The 20,958-nt window shown below is 39.5% G+C and overlaps 1 protein-coding gene across 1 annotated transcript in view; it reads right to left on the minus strand.

Moving 5' to 3' along the window:
- The window catches only part of PRKG2 (protein kinase cGMP-dependent 2), a 95,169-nt gene that overhangs the window by 71,038 nt on the left and 3,173 nt on the right, over positions 1 to 20,958 (minus strand). The window contains exon 2 of the mRNA XM_057727952.1: positions 14,312 to 14,785. Within this exon, the coding sequence (XP_057583935.1) occupies positions 14,312 to 14,772 (461 nt within the window). The 5' untranslated portion in view covers positions 14,773 to 14,785. The remainder of the gene's footprint in view (positions 1 to 14,311; positions 14,786 to 20,958) is intronic.

Raw genomic sequence — 20,958 nt, forward strand, 5'->3', positions numbered from 1 at the left:
AACAATAACAAAACTAGAAAACTTAAAGTAATGGATATCAAGAATTACTACTGGGAATTCATGGAGGGGTCCATGGTTAGGACTCTGCGCTTGCACTGCCGAGGTCCTGGGTTCGATCCCTGGTTGGGGAACTAAGATCCCACAAGCCACGAGGTGTGGCAAAAAAAAAATTATTATTAATCGAAATAATTGAGAGACTACACTCTTGGCACAAGGATGGACAAAAAGACCTTTGGATCTGAATAGAAAGACCTAAAACCCACCTAAACATACATAGATACTTGATTTATAACAACCATTGTACTACAGAGTTACAGGGGGAAAGCAGATATCAATGGAAAACACATACATTAAAAAGTGTTTAAAAAAAAAAAAGTGTTCACCCTTGTTAATTATCAAGGTAAAGCAAGTCAAAATCACAATGAGATACCACAACATATATATACCCACCAGAGTGGCTAAAATGAAAAACAATGACAATGCTAAATGCTGGTGAGGATGGAGAGTAACAATACTCATACACTGCTGGTGAGGAAATATATATCTGTGTTCAATCACTTTGGAAAACTCTTCGGCAATCTATATTAAATGTGAACTTAGGTAAAATGTACCACCCAGCAATTCCACTCCTAGTTATACACCTATCATAGATCATATATAAACCAAAAGACATGCAAAAATGTTCTTGGCAGCATTATTCAAAATTGCTAAACACCAGACTCAACCAAACGTCCACCAATAATAGAACGGATAAGTTGTGGCACAGTCATACAACAAACTCTATAGAGCAACAATAATTAATGAAACATTGCTACACACCATATTATAAATGACTCCCACTATATAAACTAAAGAAGCCAGACTCTGTAGAGTTCATATTCTATAATTCCATTAACATAAAGTTCAAAAATAGGCATAGTAATCTACAATAACACTAGTACAGATAGTGGCTACCTTTGAAGTAGATAATGGATAGGGATCGGAAGGGAGCAGAAGGGGCTTCTGAGATGCTGGTGAGGTTCTATTTCCTGATCTGTTTGGTGTTTACATGGGCGTGTTCACTTTATGATTTGTGCACATCAATAAAAAAGTTCATTTAAAAATAAAATGTGTATATAGTTTTGGAGGCAGAAGATTCTAGGTACAAATCACAGCTCTGCCACTTCCTGGCTGTGTGACCTTGGTCAAGTCACTTAACCTTTCTGAACCTCAGATTTCTCCTCTGTGAATAGAGCTTAGCAATTATACCTATGTCGTAAGGATACTATGCACATTAACTCAGATAAAGTGCCAATATATGCCTAATAAATGGCGGTAACAGTAGTAGTTGGCCATAGTAGTAGTGATGGCATGCTTTTTGTGGGGAGGAGTGGGATGGGAAAAGTTCTGGAAACCATGAAGAAAGAAAGAGTCACTGCCAAGACTCTCTGCTTAGTTCAAAGTTCCTCCAATGGGGCTGGATCTCAAATTTATGTCCATCAGTGGCAGTGTCCATCAGTAATCCTTTCATAATCCTTTTACATCCCTTACTTATATAATCAATATTCTTTGAAGCCATAAATTCCTGTCCTCTAAGTTGCTTCAGGAAGTTTAATTTGTCAAAGTCCACTGACAGTTCTTGTTAAGCTGGGCCCTCAATCTTCCTTCTCTGGCCCTGTTTACTAGGAGCCTGTGTTCTCAGTGTTTGTTTTTATAAGGTCATAGCATGTGTCTTGCAAACTTCTTTGCATAAGGCTCAGTGCAAAGCAGGGACCAGGGGCCTCCACTTACTTTCTTACCTATCAAGAACTTCTTATGAGCACAAAGGCCAAGGCAATTTTACTTGTGTGGCATACCATAGCTTAATTATATATACAAATAGGAAGCATATTATAAGGCATATCTGTCAAGGACCCACGATCTAAAACTGGAATGCCAGGGTCTAATTCCTAATTCTGCCACTTACGAACTGTGGAACTCTGGGCAAGTCACTTAATCTCAAGTTTTCTCAGCTGTAAAATGACAACAAACACAGTCCATAGATTATAGGATTTCTATGATAATTAAGTTAGTTAACAATATAGAGCACTAAGAACAAGGCCTGGCACATAAAATATATTACAGAGGGATAGCTGTACTATTATAGGTCAGCAAGTTACCAGCAACTTTAAAACCTTCGAGTTAAAATAGCTCTAAAAACTCTATACTTGAGATCTGCCTCTATTCATTAAGGGAGACTCCTTCACAATGTGAGTAAAACTCCTGACAATCCAGGCCCCCCACTTGTCTGGCCTCCCTGTGCTCGGGGTACCCCAGGCCCACTGAACTGCTTGCAGGCCCCGAATGTGCCAGGCCTACAAGATGGCTTTATCTCCCAGCCACTCCTTCCTCCTCAAAACCCAGCTCAATGTCGTCTCTGCTATGGAGGTTTCCCTGATCCCACCAAGCACAGGGTGCTCCCTCCCTCCTCTATACACACATCTCTTAGAATATCAATCACACAAGACTACAACACATTTTCATTTCCCCAAAGAGACTGAGATCTTCAAAGGAGTGACGACACTTTCTTCATCCTCTTACCTAAAATCCAGAATTGCACTTGCACAAAGTAGGGACTCAACAAAATGAATACCAAAGGACATTCAAGTTCTTTCTCCTAGCTTCAAAATCCTGGGTACAGAGACAAGAGTGGAGATGGGCAATGTCGGTCACCCAAGAAATGGGCACAGAAAATAAGCAAGATAAACATCTCTTCATTTACTTCTCTCCCAAATTTTTTGAGTAGTAAACCAACAAGAAAAACATAGCTAATAAATGCATACATTTATAATTTGAGAAACTAGCATGAAAAGATGAGGTCCTTCCCTGAGTAATCAGAAAATGAGCATGACTTTGTCCTGTCAGCTTTCTTACCCTACTGCCCGTGTAACTAAGTACAGTTGTAATTGAATCATGTTTACCGTTACTTCATGCTTACAACAAACGTGTGCAGATTTCTCTCTCCCTTTCTTAAATGTGTGCAGATGATCCAATCCCCGGGAGCATCAAAGAACAGAGTTTAATAATGAAATGTTGAAAACCACCAAAACTTACAAGGAAGTTAATCTGACACACTCAGTGATATGCCTAATCATCACTGTGCTGCATGGTAATTGGGCAGAAATGGTAAATAGTTCTCTTAGGCGTCCCTAATGAGCATTGCTCTTAGAGTGTCAAACTGAATATTTCTGGAGTCAGCTGCAGGGAAGCCTGTTCCTATAACAAAATGGTTCTCAATTGTCACTGCACGTTAGAATTGTCAAGGGACCTTTGGTAAATCCTGATACCCAGGGCCTTCACCTCAAACCAATTTAATCAGACTCCCTCGGGGATGCGCCAGGACATCACTATGTTTTAATACTCCCCTGGTGATTACAATGTGCACTTAAGCTTAAGAATTACAGCTGTAAACAAGAAGACACAAGTGAGTTTGAAGTTGTTCTTTCCCTCTATTTTCCCACAGCACTAGGAACAAGCCTCCACTGAAGGCTCAAGAAGCAATCAATCAATTACTATTATGTAATTAATGGCTGATTAATTAACAATCAATTGATGTTTGTCACAAGACTTTGCTGTATCCTATTCTCCTTTACAAGATAACCAATAAATACAGATAAGAGAAAATCATTACTCTTCCCTCCCTCCTCCCAGCATCCTATATGGAACCTGAAACAGCCTGGCACTTAGGGGCCTGCTGTCAAAACAGCCCCAGGACTTTTTTTTCAATTGTGGTAAAATACACAACATAAACTGCACCAGCTTAACTATTTTTAAGTGCACAGCTCAGTGGCATTACGTATACTCCCATTACTTTGCAGCTATCGCCACCACCCATCTCAAGAACTTTTATCATCTTCCCAAACTAAAACTCTGTATCCATTAAACAATAACTCCCCATTCCCTGCCCCTCCCAGTCCCTGGAAACCTCCATTCTACTTTATGTCTCTAGAAATTTGACTGCTCTAAGTACCTAATATAAAGTGGAATAATACACTATTTGTCATTTCGAGTCTGACTTACTTCACTTAGCATAATGTCTTCAAGATTCATTCATGTTGTAGCATGAAAAAGGAAGGGCTTTCCTTCCTTTTTAAGGCTCAATAATATCTTATTGTATAGATATATATGCATTTCATTTATCCATTCATCCAGCAGTGGGCATTTGTGTCTTGTGAATATGCTATGAATATGCATGTATAATACTCTAGGCTTTTTATATATGGTTTTACATATCCTGTATGGCCAGATTCTTAGCTGGAGAATCTCATCCCAGAGATGCAAAGGGGCTGGTATGGTGTGCAGAATTCTAAGATGGCCCCGTGATCTCTACCCGTCTGGTGTCACACACGCTTATACAATCCCCTCCCCTTGAATGGAGCTAGAACCTGGGACTTGCTCCTTGCCAACAGAATACGGCAACTGGGATGGGAGGGTCACCAGTGTACTTTATGTAAGACTTCACCTTAGCCAACAGGAAAGAGATTCTCCTGCTGTCTCTGAAGCAGTACGCGGCCAGGTTGTGAGACGGCCCCTGAGGGGCACAGATGACAGGGAACTCCGGGCAGACCTCTAGTTGCTGAGAGCAGCCCCCGGCTGACTGTCAGCAAGAAAACGGGGGCCTCAGTCCTACCACCACAAGGAACTGAATTCTGCCAACAATCACCTGAGCTTAGAGGAGGACCTCTTCCGCTAGAAAGGTCTAGAAAGGAACACAGCCAGTTGACACCTTGACTGCAGCCTTCTGAAACCCTGAGCCGATGACCTAAATAGCCTCATGCAGATTCCTGACCCACGGAAACGCTGAGATGACACATATGCATTGCTTTAAGCTGCTAAATTTGCGGTAACGTGTCATTCAGCAACAGAAAACGAACACATCCAGGTTTCCCTGAGTTTCTAGTTCCAAGAAACATCAAGAAACATCTTCTCCTGCTCACTTTTTACCTCCCTTTTTCTCACTTCATCTGGAGAGAAGAATCTGGAAGCTACAGATCTTTCTTTCCTTCACATTTCTCACAGCTTGATCTGTAAACCCCAAAAAGACTACCAAAGTTGATGCTTGGGATTTACTAATTAAAATTAGTCATGACAAATAAACACTCCTGGAAGGATTAAAAGGAAACTGGGGGTTCCTGGCCATAGATCTCAAAAATAAAACAAAAACAAAAACCTGTCAAACAAGACTGCACTGAAAAATCTACAACTCACCAATGCTTCTAAGGAAAGTCAGCATTGAGTAGAGCAGACAAATTATCTTAAAATGAGACTTTAAAGAATGAAAACAGGTTTAGTTAAAGGATAATTAGAACCAATATATCTTTCATAGAGAAGGCATTTCCAGAGTCTAAAGCTGAAAAGTTTTCATTGGCTTTAGATTTTTTTCCCTTCCTTGAAATTCAATTGCAGTTTAAACCCTAGAAGAAGCCAGGTGATGAGCTGAGCTACTCAGACTTTGTAAAGAAAAGGAAGGCTCCCTGGAAACTGACTGCACTGGCAGAGGTCAGGGATGATGCTTCCCTCTGACGGGACAAGCAAGGAGAAAAGGCCACTGTCTTTTCATCCATACTATTTCTACTACACTCTTTCCTGGGAATCTAGCAAAGCCATGTGCCCTGTCCAGAGTGGCACGAAATGTGTGTGAGGGGAAAAAATGGATCAGGAAAGAGTAACCCATTTCAGAGGACGCTTAAAAGCCATACGTGAGGAGAGCTGGAGGCTCAGCACAGGCCCCCAGGACAGCTGTTCAAAGCCAGCCCTGCTATGTTCACCTGAAGCAACTTATTTAGAGGCAAGCAGATCCACAGACTGCTATAAATATCCTATAAAGTAGTAAGAGAGCAAAATAGAATGAGTGTAGGTTTCAGAGTTGTTCTGATTAAGTTGCAGCTGTCTCGGTATTGAGGTGAGGTTGACCAGCTTTAGGCACTACTGAGGACCACCATGGGCTAGTTACTTATGCTTGGTGAGTCTCACACAAGAATACTCACCGGGCAGGTTTGTTATGAAAATAAATGAGATAACTCAGTGTGCCTGGCTTATATTAGGTACAAGAAATTAGTACTGATGGCCATTAACTAGTCTGATGCTGAGAGTGGAGGAAGATTTGGAGCAAACAAAATAAACGTATAAGTGAAAGAAATGGGGGAGAGGAAACAGAAAGAACTACAGAAAAGAGAGAGCACAAAATTAAAGAATTCAGTACTCAATAAATATTTGTTGAATTGAACGTGTTCATCCAAAGGCGTAAAGGGAATGTTTCTAGCCAAGGCTATTGGGTCAAAACTGGCTGTGGTTATTGTGTAGTATAAAGATATCACAGACATGCTATAACTCAGGAACATCAATCACCAGGCAAGGGAAGGGTGGCTCCGAGTTGGCTGGGCAATTACAATAAGCACTTAGATTTTTGATTCTTCACAACAACTAGTCCTCAAGTCCTGAGTGTTCCCTGAGGCTTAATTACACATTTTTCCTCACACCTAGCAACTGACAGACTGGAAGACGTGAGGATAAAGTGAGAAGGAACAGAGGGTGACTATAAACCAAGCAGAAGGTAATTTGAGAGGTTGAGACGCTCAGGCGGGGTGCAGAGTGAGAAGAGCCCAGGCCCTTTGGCTTCTAGAGAGAAAGAAGAAAAGGCAGGGGCAGGAAGTGACAAGGGCTGGGTGCCAGGACTCGGAAAGTCTGCCAGAATCTAACTTCTCTGAGATGTCAAGGCACTTGCCACTGAATTCTAGGCAGGTTCTTCAACTCCTCCAACCCTCCTTACCTCTCCTTTTTCTGAAGTTCAACAGCACTGCCCATCCCCTCCCCACCCAGCCACCCAACCCCAAGGGGAGCCATTCACTTTGCAGGCTGCTCCAGCTCTAAAAGTCACGCACACAATGATGGAGAACACACTTTTCACATCAGGCAGACTCACACTGGAAACCTGATTCAGCAGATGACCTTGAGCAAGCTGTTGAATGCCTCTGAGCTTTCATTTCACCTTTGGTCCAAGGTTAAAGTAATACCTACCTCACTAGGCGAGTCTCCATGAGATAATACACAGAAAACAACAGACATCAAGCAGTTAACCAAACACCTGGTTTTCTTATGCCATCCCTGAGTAGCCAGCTCTGATCTGGATGTCTAAATGCACATTGTTGCTATAAAACCTTCTGATTTCAAACATTCTGACAACTTTCACCACGCACATCACCCAGCTCCCTTCATGCACAGCTTCAGGCCGTCAGATCACCACCAACTGGTCCTCTCTCTTCTTCCTTCCCTTATATTTATTGGGAGCTTCATTTTCTTTGCTTTTCTGAAGACCCAGGTTAAGGCAATGGTATTTACAAGCATATGCATGAATTTTATTAACTGTCCAACTGATAATTGAGTCTGTACATGTGCTCAATAACCTTTAATAATCTATCTATGCAATATCTAGATATAGTTCCTCTCACAGCAACTTCTAAGTCACTACTTCATGGAAAAAAAAATTGGTTTATTTCCTTCCCACCCCAACAAAATTTTCCTCTACTGCAAACTGATAACAGGGCAGCACTTTCTGGAAGCACAGTTTTCAAGGGGAAATAACAATAGCAGGGAGCTGTTTATAACCATACCAAAAAAAGGTTAAAAATATATCTATTTCTAATTATATATTTAATTTTTTACAAGGCTTCCCAACTAAAATATTAAGAATCCGCCTCTCATTTTCATTTTGGTATAGTGGGATATTACAGTTGTTACAATAGAATTTTATTGAAATATATGTGATTTAAATATGTGTTAGTTTCAGGTATACAGCAAAGTAATTCAGTTATACATACATATTCTTTCTCAGGTTATTTTCCATTATAGGTTATTATAAGATATTGAGGGACCACCCTGGTGGCGCAGTGGTTAGGAATCCGCCTATCAATGCAGGGGACACAGGTTCGAGCCCTGGTCCGGGAGGATCCCACCTGCCTCAGAGTGACTGGGCCTGTGTGCCACAGCTGCTTAGCTTGCACTCTAGAGCCTGTGAGCCACAACTACTGAGCCCATGTGCCACAACTACTGAAGCATCTAGAGCCCATGCTCCACAGCAAGAGAGGCCACCGCAATGAGAAGCCTGCACGCCACAACTGGAGAGGGGTGTACGCAGCAACGAAGACCCAATGCAGCCAATATATAAATTTTAAAAAAAAGAAGATATTGAATATAGTTCCCTGTGCTATACAGTCAGTCCTTATTTAGAACAGACTTGAGAAAGCAGATTTCTTGGTTTTGAATATTAAAATCTGTGTAACCTTAGGCAAGTTATTTAATTCTGTAAGTCTCAGTTTCCTCATATATAAAATAATACATAATAATCACATTTATTATGATTGTGATAATACTAATATCTATCTCATATGTGTGTTGTGAGGATTAAATAATCCAATAGCTGTAAAGCACTCAGAGTGGTGCCTGGCACATCATTAGTGATGGATAAATGTTGTTGTTATTACTAGTATCCTTATCATTCCACAGAAACACTTCCGCTCAGTAAAAGAGCTGTATTTCCATAACACACATTCAAATGCTCAGCACTGCTTGAATAATAACAAACATACTCTTCCTTGCTGTTTTTCCACATCTTATTTAAGTGGGTGACTCACTAGCATTTTCCACTTTTACCTATTCTGCTCCTGGGGTGGGAGTGACAAATAAGACTAATTGTCCTTCCTAAAACTAGAGTCAACATCTAGATGGCAAGTCTTTGTTTTATCTTTCCTTTTCAAAGAAGAACAATAGTTTCAAATGATAGTTTAAGCGTTCTCAGTGAAAGGCAGTCATACCAGCAACTTGCCAGATGTCTCTGATTAATTTGCCTGTGTTCCACCAGACATTCTGCATGAGTTCGTAATTGTGTTCTGCCAGTGCTGAAGTTTGCTAAACAATGTCTACATCAACAGAAAATTTAATTTCAGTAAAAGGTCTGACCCCTGGAGGCATGGTTGTCTTGGTGTTTGAGGTAGGTCAGACGTGGACAGAAACGCAATCTGAGCTCTTTCTCACCCATCTTTTCCACTGATACTCAGTTCTCAGCCTTGAGAAGCACTGTACTCCTTTCAGAACCCATTCACGCCCCACCATGTATATCACCGTCTGTACCATCAGATGGATCCAATCCATTCTCCATGTCCTTTTCACACAGGCCTGAGCTCTGAAGATCTAGCACTTGGTGAATATTAATGAAATGGGTAAGCTCTGCTCAGCTCTGCTTGGAAGAAGCCAAGAAGCACAATTGTTCTTCCTGCCAATCAATACGGTGTGTCAAAATAAAGCAGACTGGTGCCCAAATTAACCTGACTTAAGGCCTTTGATCTCTGTGGGTTGTTTTAAGAACATTAGTTTAGGCAGATAGGGTTGGGGACCCCCAGAGGAAGAGAACCAGACACATCTTTCTTGACATAAGAGAAGCCATTTTAGGCCTAAGCCATTTTGTGATGTAAGCCTGGCCACAGTGCTTGCTCTTGATCAGGCCAGAAAATAACTTAACCATATCGGAGACAATAAATCAGTTGTAAAGACTCCCAGTTCTGTTTCAGAGACAAAAATCAGTCTGAAGCACATTCTTGAGCTATTCTGCAGGATCCAAAACTCCCTCAAGCACTCAGCCACAAGACTAACTGGAACCTAAGGAACGATGATGCTGACCTTTGCTGACCTTTGTTGATTTCAATCACCTGGAGCCAGAACTCTGTCAGTCTTTGCCCCAATTCTATTCTGAATTCTCCTCCATGAATATGAATACGCTGCCCAAGCCCCTTCATAAATATGCATGCACCCTTCGCTTAAAACTTTCCCAATTTTGCTGTTCAGGGACATACTGCTTTGGGAACTATCTTCAGTGTTGTCTTTCCTTGCTGCAAGTAACAAATCGTTCCTTCTGCCACTCTTTGGTCTGGTGGTAACTTTTGGCCTGACACCTGCCAAGAAGGAAATCCAGTTTTGGGGTAACACTAGGAGTGTAGAGGGAAAGAACTAGTTTCAAAGTCAAGAATCTTGGGTTCTCATCTTAGCTCTGCCACTTACCACGGCCTATTCTGCAACTCCCCTGCATCTGTTTCCTCACTTCTCCAGTAGGGGGGAAGCCTGAAACAATCTTTAAGGTTCTTCCAGCTCTAAAGTCTTCTGATAGTCATAAATTTAAATGAGAGACCAGAGTATTTGATCTACTGTAGTGCTCTGACTCATCATGATTTATGATACGTCGGAAAGGCTGAGTACCTATAATAAAATGGGCTACGTGCCCACATGGTCGTATGCTTCTGAAGATCTAAAATGGTCAGTGGCCACAAAGCCAGGTCTCTACAAAAGGCTTTGATAGACTGCGTTCCATGCAGCTTAAGAGTGACTCCATGTTGTGCCCACCCCAATCTGACAGGCTCATTCTCATTTTCTGTGACTTTGTCCCAATAGCGAACACAGGTCTTATCTGTATGTTCTCCCAAACTTCACTAAGGTCATAATTCCCACCTCAGGAAATGGAGGCTACAGTCAAAACCACATCATCTAGAACTGCAATATCCAATACAGTGGCCATTAGACACATGTGGCTATTTAATTTTAAAATAAATTGAAATTAAAAATTCAATTCCTCAGTGGCACTAGCCACATTTCCAGTGCTCAACGGCCACATTCTGCTATTTGCTACCACATCGGACAACACAGATTATAGAACATTTCCATCGTTGCAGAAAATTCTCTTGAACAGCACTAAGTTATTCTAGAATGTGATCTTAAAAAGTAGTCCCTTGCATATTGCAAGGACAGATTGCAGGAGTTCTCCAATGCCATTAGAGCATATAAGTTTCCCTGAATAAAGCAGGGAGGTGCAACTATCCTGTTTAAGCTACCCCATCAGGCCCTACAAGTACACTTGCTGGGTACAAGACAACAAAGATGGCATGAGTGGGCTGCCCGGCAGTTGCTGAGGTTACTTGCCATTTACAACACATTTGAGCACAGGGGCCTCAGCAAACTCACAGACTGCAGTGGCATGGGTTTGAGAATTTCTCGTGAATTACCTAATCTGAATTCTCAAATTCTAAATCTATCATTCCCCCAAATGCTATTCTCTGGTTTCTCTCAGTACGTCATATCTCCTCCATGCCATGGACTGCAGGAGGGCTGGAATCTGCCCCCACTTTCTTGTTTACTGCTAAGTACTCATGGGTGACAAAAAGGCTAAAAAAACCATTCAATGGCTTTCTGATCCAGTGTGGAAGTGGGACCTGATCCAAAATGTAGTTGACATGTATTAGTAAAAACAAATTTAGTCATAAAGTTAGCCAGGAAACTTTATAAAGTTCAGCAAATAAATCACGAGAACCTAACAATAAATGAAGGCGCCATTTTGACTGCTATCTTAAATTCTCTAATATCTAACAGGAACTGCTTGGAAAAGTAGCCAAACCAATGGACACCGTCCATTGTCGTTTTATCAGTGAACGGTGCTCTCATCTTTTCTAATGTTCTAACTTCTAGAAAGTTTTTTCTTACAAAATTTTTGATAGACTGTATAAAGGATAAATTTCAAAATCCAAGCTTTATGAACTTCCTCTAAAACTGGAACTATTTGAAAATGGAAAGTGCATTGTAATCTTGAGCACTTTCAAAGAATTGGAAAATTTTAAATCTCTGAATTGATCATGTTAGCTCTCTGCGTTTAGCCGGTTATTCCAGACTTAAGGGGAAAGACATTTTGTAAGGGAAATTGCAGGGAAATTTTAGGTACAAATGTCTACAAAGGGAAATAAGACATAAACCTATCAATGAAAAAAGAGTGGTTCCCATATGCTAATTAATTTTTCAATTTAGAACCAAAAGGCTCTGTGAAAGCATAAAGGGATTATGAAGGCATAAATGATCTAATCTGGTCTCTTTAGGACTTGATCATTAAGGAATCAATTACCCCATTTCTTCATTGTGTCCCCAACACAAACTTGTACCCACTGGGCCTGCCTTTATGATGGATGAGGGGAATCACTGCTCATCCTTATTTAAGGGCTATGATGTCTTTCCTCTCCTGTGTCCCACTCACTACAGACAGGTGGTTTGGCCCACAAACTAACTATGCTTAGCTACTGATTTCCTTTACCTCGTTATAATAGAGCTAATAAAAAATACAGAAGAATGTACTTATCTTGGATTGTTTTGTTACCTAACACCAGGAGAATGGTGTTTTGCCTCAAGATGGGCATAAGTCTTTAGAACAAAATAACTGAAAATAATCTTCACTCAAGAGGAGAAATCCGCTGGAATATGTAGGAAGTGGGTCAAAGAAGACGAATTGCTATTCAATTGTCTCACACTTCTCCTCGATATATAAGCACTTTGCTATTTGAAAGAATTTTTGTGGATAAATAATACATTGTGCTTATGTATACATATATAGTATGTATAACATATATACGTATAGTATGTATATACATAGAATGCATTATATATAATAATTATTATATGTGCATATATCTCTTATACAGCAAAAGAACACTGTGGTGTTCAATTTTTGAAAAACAAGCGTAAGTTTGTAAGCAACATTTATAACTTCTGAACGCACACCATTAAAAACAAATTATTATTTTTGCAATGGGAATAGATAAGACCTTCCTAAACCAACTAATAAATAAACTCTTGGCTTAAAAAAAGCCTTCTGAACTCTAATGTCCATCAGATTCTCTCAACCACAGAGTATTATGATTAATAATCCAGCACGACTTGTTTCCTCAACAAATGTGTATTGCTCATTCGTTACGTGCCAAGCACTGTCAACAAACTGATGAATTAAACCTCCCCTTTATAATGCTGTTATCAAAATTAATCATTTATTTAAGTCATATGTTTTATCTTGATTTATATTACGCGTGTGAATAAATTAAACTTGTTTTAATTTCACAAATCTTGCATTTTGCAAGAAGGATCCAAGCTTAGTCAAGACATTATCAAGGCAAAAGATCTAATTTCAACTAATAAATATTTACTTATTTAAAAATAGAGCAGAACGGAGACCCTAACTCATAATGTTTCTAATCAATCTTTCCTGGTTAGGAAATTCAAACTTGAGCCAGAAAAGAAATGCACCCATACACACACACACACACACACACACACACAAACACACACAGAATACTGTGGAAAATATTTACATGTCCTTTTAAAAATCCTTATTTTTAAAATTAATTCTAGCTTTTAATTGTTCCCTCTGCCTGAAATGCCCTTCCCACCTGGTCTATGCTCCTTTTCCTCCTTCGGGTCTCAGTTAAAGGTCACTTCCCGAGCCAGGTCTCCGTGACAATCCCAATTCTGTTCCCTCCTTGCCCTTCTCTCCCCCTAATCCCAGACACCACCCGTTATACTGTCAGTTTCATTGTATCATTCATCTTAATTAACGATTACACAACGTTTACTTGTTTCTGTGTTTCCTATCTTCCCACGAGAAAGGCTCTGTGTCTATTTATTTACTGATTATACACTTAGCATCTAACACAGTGGCTGGGAGAGGGCAGAGCTCAACTAAAACTGTGGGACGAATGAATGAATTTATCCCCCTTAGAGGCACCAGCTTACCCCTTTTTCATGACACTTGCAGACTAAGTGCTAAGAAGTGGCTTTTGCTATACATATTCATAATTCAGAGTGATCTGTGTGCACTAAATCCACTTCTATAGGAAGAGAGAAAGGCAGACTTCCTGAAACTACAGCTTCACTCCCCTAGGGTTTTCAAGATAATGGAAATGACTTTTTTATACTTGGCTCCTCGGTTACACAAATCACAAATCAAAGTCCAGGTAAAGCACAAGTCCTCCTTTAAAGAGAAGTTCTCGAAGTGAGAGAGTAGCATAGACATATATACACTACCAACTGTAAAACAGATAGCTAGTGGGAAGTTGCTGTATAACAAAGGGAGATCAACTCCATGATGGATGATGCCTTAGAGGGCCGGGACGGGGAGGGTGGGAGGGAGTTGCTGGAGAGAGGGGATATGGGGATATATGTATAAATACAGCTGATTCACTTTGGTATACCTCAAAAACTGGTAACAAGAGTGTAAAGCAATTATATTCCTATAAAGAGCTTAAAAAAAAAAGAGAAAGAGAAGTTCTGCTTGAACGGAGACCCTGCTGCAAAACAAAAGCATTCTAGAAGCCCCTCTATCCCCAAATCTGAAAGGGTTAACATGCTCTTCTCCATTGAGGAGACACAATAAATAGCACTCTGATGTTTCATAATATTTAAAGCCATCTGAGTCCAAAAGTGGGTGGGAACTTCTTACCTGGAGTCTTTTCTGACTCTCGCTTTCTCAAAGGAAAATTCAGGGGGTTTGTTGAGGTCATAGGTTCGGGTGGTGGGCTCAGCAGACACTCCAGCCTTTGCTCCCCTCCTGCTATGGAGGGAGACCAATCCTGAGGTCTTGCGGTGGACCTCAAGAGGCACTTTATCTGGAGACGCCTGAGGCGGGCTCCCTCCCTGCATGTGCACCACATCCTGAAGCTTGTTCAGCTGGATGCACTTGTTCTGGAGCTCCTCCGTGAGCTCTGCAATGGCCACAGTCTGCTTGGACAGCTGCTCCCGTAGCTCCTTCAAATGGTACTCCCGTTCCTGGATCTCGGCATCCTTCCTCCTCAGCTCTCTCTCCAGCTCTGTCACCTTGCTCCGGAGGGCACTGGTAGTGAGGTTCCCAGAGTGGCCATCTGGATTCTTAGAATGTTTGGGTTTCACAGAACCATTTCCCATTTTGCTCAAGGACCTGAGAGAGGGCAGAGAATTGGGGATTACCTAGTGGAATTTCACTTCCCAACAGCCCCCGCTGCTCCTCTCATTTCACTCTGTTTCATAAATAGAAACACAGCACTCATCGCTGTTTGGTAAGCAATAAATTCCCCACACTTCCAGAAGGAAAGCTATAGATTGATTTCCTTTGTGCCTCCATGAGGAGTTGGCACTTGGTTTCCTTCTTCCCTGTCCTTTGCTGGCACAAGCATCACACCTAAGCATTTTGCACAAACGGCCTGTGTTACCTGCTGTTCTCTTTGGTCGTTCTCTCCGGACAGCTGTCAAGAGCATCACAACAAAACTGCGATTCGGATGTCAGCATGGCAAAGATAAAACGCCAAAGAGCAGCTACCGCAGCAAAGGCTTGTTAATGTCACAACTCTCACAGCTCCCTGAGCGGCTACACTAAGAAATCTGTCCCTGATTTAGAAAATAACACATCTGCATTCCTCGGGAGGAGGAGGCAGAGTTGGTGTTGCTTTATTAGCACTCTTCTCCAGCTGTATGTGCCTATTAAGTTTGGCTTTTCTGACAACACTCGCTGTTACAAACTTCTGGATGCCAGTTACTAGACAGTAAAACAGAGGGATGGGGATTCTTCTACATCCTTTACTTTATATCCTAAAACCAAGATGGTCCAAAAAATGACAACCTATGGTACAATACTCTATTATTTTCCTGTAAAGAACATCCTCAGTGTAGGCCCCAAAGTAGTTACTAATCCAGTGAGTCTCAGAAGGTAATATAGAGATTGGGGATTATGAGGCATGATTTTAGTTGATTCAAAATGTTTTTTAGTTCAATAGCTATGTATTTATTTTGACATTCATTAGAAGTATAAATAACTGGCACCACAAAATGTTTAGGCTCAGTTAGGTATTTAGATTTACTGAGTATTCAATTCAATGGAAATAGAAATCATCTGCAGTTAATAAACACATATGAGCAAAATCAAAAAGGAGAACTTGAAAGGCTGAAGTTTGGAAAATAGTGCTTTGATTAATTACCATGAAGTTTAAGTCTTCTTAAGCTAGCTATTTAAATTTCATACTTTTGCATGTGCAATTTTTGACAGCCGTAACCCAAGAAATTTGCAAACTAAGTTTGAATGACCGCTTATTATCTAATATCTGAAGAGACAGATGGAACTCTGAAGTTATAAATCCCACACATTCTTGCCTCTCTCCCTCCAGATTTCAAACTCAGAGAGAAATGAAATGCTTAGACTGCTTTCACTAGCTCTACTGGAATCTCGTGACTTCTGCAACAAAGACAAAGGCATAAACAGCCTCTAAGTTTCAAACAGATGCAACCAAATAACCAATGCACGTCGCCTAAGATGGATGGTAGAAACAGAAAATAAATGTACTTATAAAAGTAATCTTGCAATACCCAGACATTCTTCATAAAATCCAGGTTTAAAGTAGTCATTAATAAACATTAGCCTCCATAGAACTGCCTTAATACGTTGCGGAGATGTGCCAGGTTTAACCTTTAAGTTTCTGTTGACTTGGCAGCATTTACTATTCTTCTATATTAGGAATATATAAAAAGGTTAAGGAGATTGGAATTCAAAGAAGTGGCCCTGGACACCGTGGTAACCTGAATAAGCAATTCAGAAGACGTGAGATTGGGACCTGAGAATAAACTTGAATGAGATTCTGAATGACAGGCATGAGAAGGGTGCCTCCAAAGGGATCTTAAATTAATGTGGTGCACAAGTTTTTAACATGCAGCAGTGAGATATCTTCTAGATGTGCTTTTTTGGTTCATGGGCAAGCATTCCTAATCCAAGGCAAGATACAGGGAGGAGAATGGGTGGAGGAAAAGCATTGCCTTATAAAGAACAAAAGTAAGCACGAAAACTTTTAAATCTAATATTAAACTAACAACTCATTCTTTATTCATAAAACAATTGTTCCCCAAGACCTAGCTAAGTGTCATGTGCTATACTGGGGGCATAGTTCCATGAATTTGCAGTCAAATTTGACACAGAGAAGAATTCTAGCATTCTAAATATGAAAAGGCCTTAGAATCATTTTTTGCTCTATGTAAGGTAGTCAAAACATTCTGTACCAATCCAATAATTTTATAAACCTGAAACACAATTAGGTAGAGGTAGTTAAATTCTCCCCAAACACCAGCTATTCTCTAGTTTTAATGAAGTCAGTTTGGAAGCTGAATAAATCTTTCAAGCTATTTAGAACTCCAAAGAGGGATGAAATGAGAGTAACTTACCCATCTTTCAAGTCACTAATTGAAGATATGTGAGGAAGCTACTGAATGACTCAATACTAAGTTTGATTTGTTACTCATTTCACCCCTTTCACTTTTGGTGTCTCTCAAGCCAAGGGTGTCTGGCTTCATAAAACCTAATTAGACTCCCTCTGTTTCCTGTCTGTACCAGCCACTAAGAGAGACAAGCAATTTCTCAAATATGTATTGCTAGTCACAACTGGACCACAAGATGTTTCCCCATCAACCTAGGAAATATACGTTCTTAGAATCATTCATATCATCAGAGAACAGCATGTAAAGTAATAAGAAATAAGCTTGGAGAAAAATATCAGGAAATTTATCTTTCCAGTTTTATTGAAATATAATTGACATACAGCACTGTATAAGTTTAAGATGTATAGCACAATAACTTGATGTATATACATCATGAAACCATTACCACAATAAGTTTAGTGAACATTCATCACCTCATATAGATACAAAATTAAGAAACAGAAAAAAAATTTTTCCCTTGTGATGAGAACTCGTAGGATTTACTCTCTCAAAAGCTTTCATATATAACATACAGCAGTATTAATTATATTTATCATGTTGTATACATGATATCCCTAATACCTATTTATCCTATAATTGGATATCTGTACCTTTTAATTGCCTGAATCCAATCCCCTCCCCACACTGGTAACCACAAATTTGATCTCTTTTTCTATGAGTTTGTTTGTTTGTTTTCAAAGCATAATGAAGTAATAAGAAATGAGCATGGAGACAAAAATCAGGATTTAACATAAGCAATGGAGTCAAGCCAACCAGGGTAGGAAAACAATCTTCCTTTTCCCAGCTCTGTAACCTTTTATAAATTACTTAGAATACTTGGTTTTCTAATCTAGAAAGTAGATATAATTATATACATCTCATAGATTTATTACAAAGATTATGTTTGTAAGGCATCCTGTGCATTGTCAGGCATGTACTGGCACCAAGTAGCGTTTATAGTATGTGATTAGCAAGGCACTTAGTGACTTGGTGTGAGCAAGAAGTCAAGTAGAGCGTATGTCTTCCAGACAAGAGGTCTTTAAAGATGAAAATTATTGGGGGTGTGGGAGAGGGGTATCCTTACTCTGTCTGGACTAAACAAAAAAGTCATTCTGGAACAAACAGCCTGGGAAACCCTCCGAGTTAAGTGAAGCCCTGCCAAAAGATGGAGACCAGAAAGCTTCATGAATGACCCAGCCCAGCTGCCAGGACTGCAAGGACTTCTCCTTTGTAACTCCCTCATGTAGCCTCTATCTATTTACACATATCGCTCTGAAATCCTTAAACCAAAAGGGCGCACCTAATTATCTTTGAAGGCAACAACAAAAAAATATGGTTCACTTTGAAGGGGATATTCTTTTGCAGCCAGGGACCGGAGCGAGGAATATGATGAGCAGTGGCATTTAGCAAAAGAGAGGAAAACCACATAAAGTTACAAATCATTATTACAGTAACTTAATCATGATTTAGGAAATGTCATATGCAAGAGGTAACTAGAAAAGACACAGGAAAAGCAAAACTGACTATGGAGGCTCTTGCAGGCAGATTAACACCTGACAGCCAACGTGGGAGGAATTAGACTTTGTTGTCTGTTTTTCCTCCAGCTCTAAAGTAGTTTGAAACCAAAATCTTGGCTCTGATATAGATAGTATCTATTTTTCTCTCTACCCATCTGGATTCTGATATATATATATGTATATAACCTGTAAATACAGGAGATAGTATAGTGCTGGCTAATGTTATAGAGCCAGAGGCCCAATCCAAGCACCTTCACTTAGTATTTACCTGCTCTTGGCCATGATATTGGATGTGAGTGTGAATAACAGAAGAGATAGATAGACACATAGATAGATTGACAGATAGATAAAATAATGTTGCGTATCATTTAGAGTTGTTAGAGGGTTAAATGAGATAAACCATGATTAAGAATTTAGCACAGTTCTTGACATATACTGTACATTTAATAAATATTAAATATTACTATTGTTATTAATGTTAACATTATTTACCCAATAAAATAACTCATTTTAGCAGAAAATCTCATTGATCAAAAAATATATGCAAAAGCAACAGAACATTATCATGAACAAAGTCAGAGTGCTGATACTACCAGACATAAAGCTACAATCATCAAGAAAACACGGTATTGGTGAAAGAATAGACAAATAGGTCAGTGGTACAAAATAGAGAGACTGGAAACAGAACCAACAAAATTTAGTCAATTGATCTTTTAGAAAGGAGCAAAGATAATTCAATGGGGAAATGATAGTCTTTTTAACAAATTGCACTGGAACAACTGGAAATCCATATGCAAAAAAAAAAAGAATCTAGAAACAAACTTTACATCTTTCATAAAAAGTAGCTCAAAATGGATCAAAGTCCTAAAACTATAAAACTATAAAACTTCTAGTAGAAAATACAGGAAAAAAATGGAAGTGATCTTGAGTTTGGTGATGACTTTTTAGATAAAATACTGAAAGCACACTCCATGAAGGGAAAAATGGGTAAGTTGGACTTCATTAAAATTAAAAGCTTCTGCTATGGAAAAGACACTGTTAAGAAAATGAAACAACAAGCCACAGACTGGAAGAAAGAATCTGCAAAACACGTATCTAATAAAGGACTACTATCCAAAATATACAAGGAACTCAACACTCAACAACAAGAAAACGAACAATCCAGCTGAAAAATGGGCAAAAGATCTAAACAAACACCTCACCAAAGATACACACATGGCATATAAGGATATAAAATGATGCTCAGTATATGTCAGGGAATCTAAAATTAAAACCACAATGAGATAGCATGCTCCCTGGTATTTATCCAACTGATATGAAAACATGTGCACATACCAAAAGCTTCACACAGAGGTTTACAGCAGTTTTACTCATAATTGCCAAAACTTGGAAGCAACTAAGATGTCCCTCAGCAGATGGATGGATAAACAAACTGTGATACATGCAGGCAATGGAATATTACTCAGTGATGAAAACTGATAACTGTCAAGCCTTGAAAAGACATGGAGGAACTTTAAATGCATATTGCAAACATGAAAGAAGCCAATCTGTAAAACCTACATACTGTATGATTCCAACTATATGACATTCTGGAAAAGACAAAACTTGATGACAGGAACAAGATCCGTGGTTTCCAGGAGACTGGGGAGAGGGAGAAAGGAATGAATAGGTGGAGGACAGTGGAATTTTAGGCAGTGAAGCCATTCTGTATGATACTATTATGATGGATACATGTCATTATATATTTGTCCAAGCCCACAGAACTGAACAACAAAAAGAGTGATCTCTAACCTAAACTATGGACTTCAGTGAATAATGTTTCCATATTGGCTCATTGGTTATAACAAATGTATCACATTGACACAAGACGTTAAGAATAGGGAAGGGGAGGGGAGACTACGGACCCTCTCAATAGTTTTCACCTTATTTTTCTGTAAACATAAAACTGCTCTAAAAAAAGAAATTCTATTAATTAAAAAACAAAACAAAGTATGTACTAGGAGTGAATGCAACAAAGCTGATAGCAGACTCAAGGAACAGGCTGAAATGCATGATGGGTGAAGGAGAGTAATGAGAAGTGAGCCTGAAAAAGTAAGATACTGAAAAATTTCATTTGCCATTTATGGTATCTGGATTTGAGTGTAGGTCAGATTTTTTTCAAAAGGACATATGACAAATACGGTCATATTTGTTCTTTAGAAAAACAACTTCTTTGGCAATAAATACAGAATGGAATGAAAAGAACTTAGAGGAAGAAAGACAAAAAAAGAAGGTACTGCAGCAATCCAAGTAAGAAGGGATGAGGACAGGGTTAACGTCAGACAGAGCCCCAACCCTATTCTAGTATCTTGAACTCAAG

The sequence above is a fragment of the Hippopotamus amphibius genome, chromosome 3, assembly GCF_030028045.1.
Source record: "Hippopotamus amphibius kiboko isolate mHipAmp2 chromosome 3, mHipAmp2.hap2, whole genome shotgun sequence".
Lineage (NCBI taxonomy): Eukaryota > Metazoa > Chordata > Mammalia > Artiodactyla > Hippopotamidae > Hippopotamus > Hippopotamus amphibius.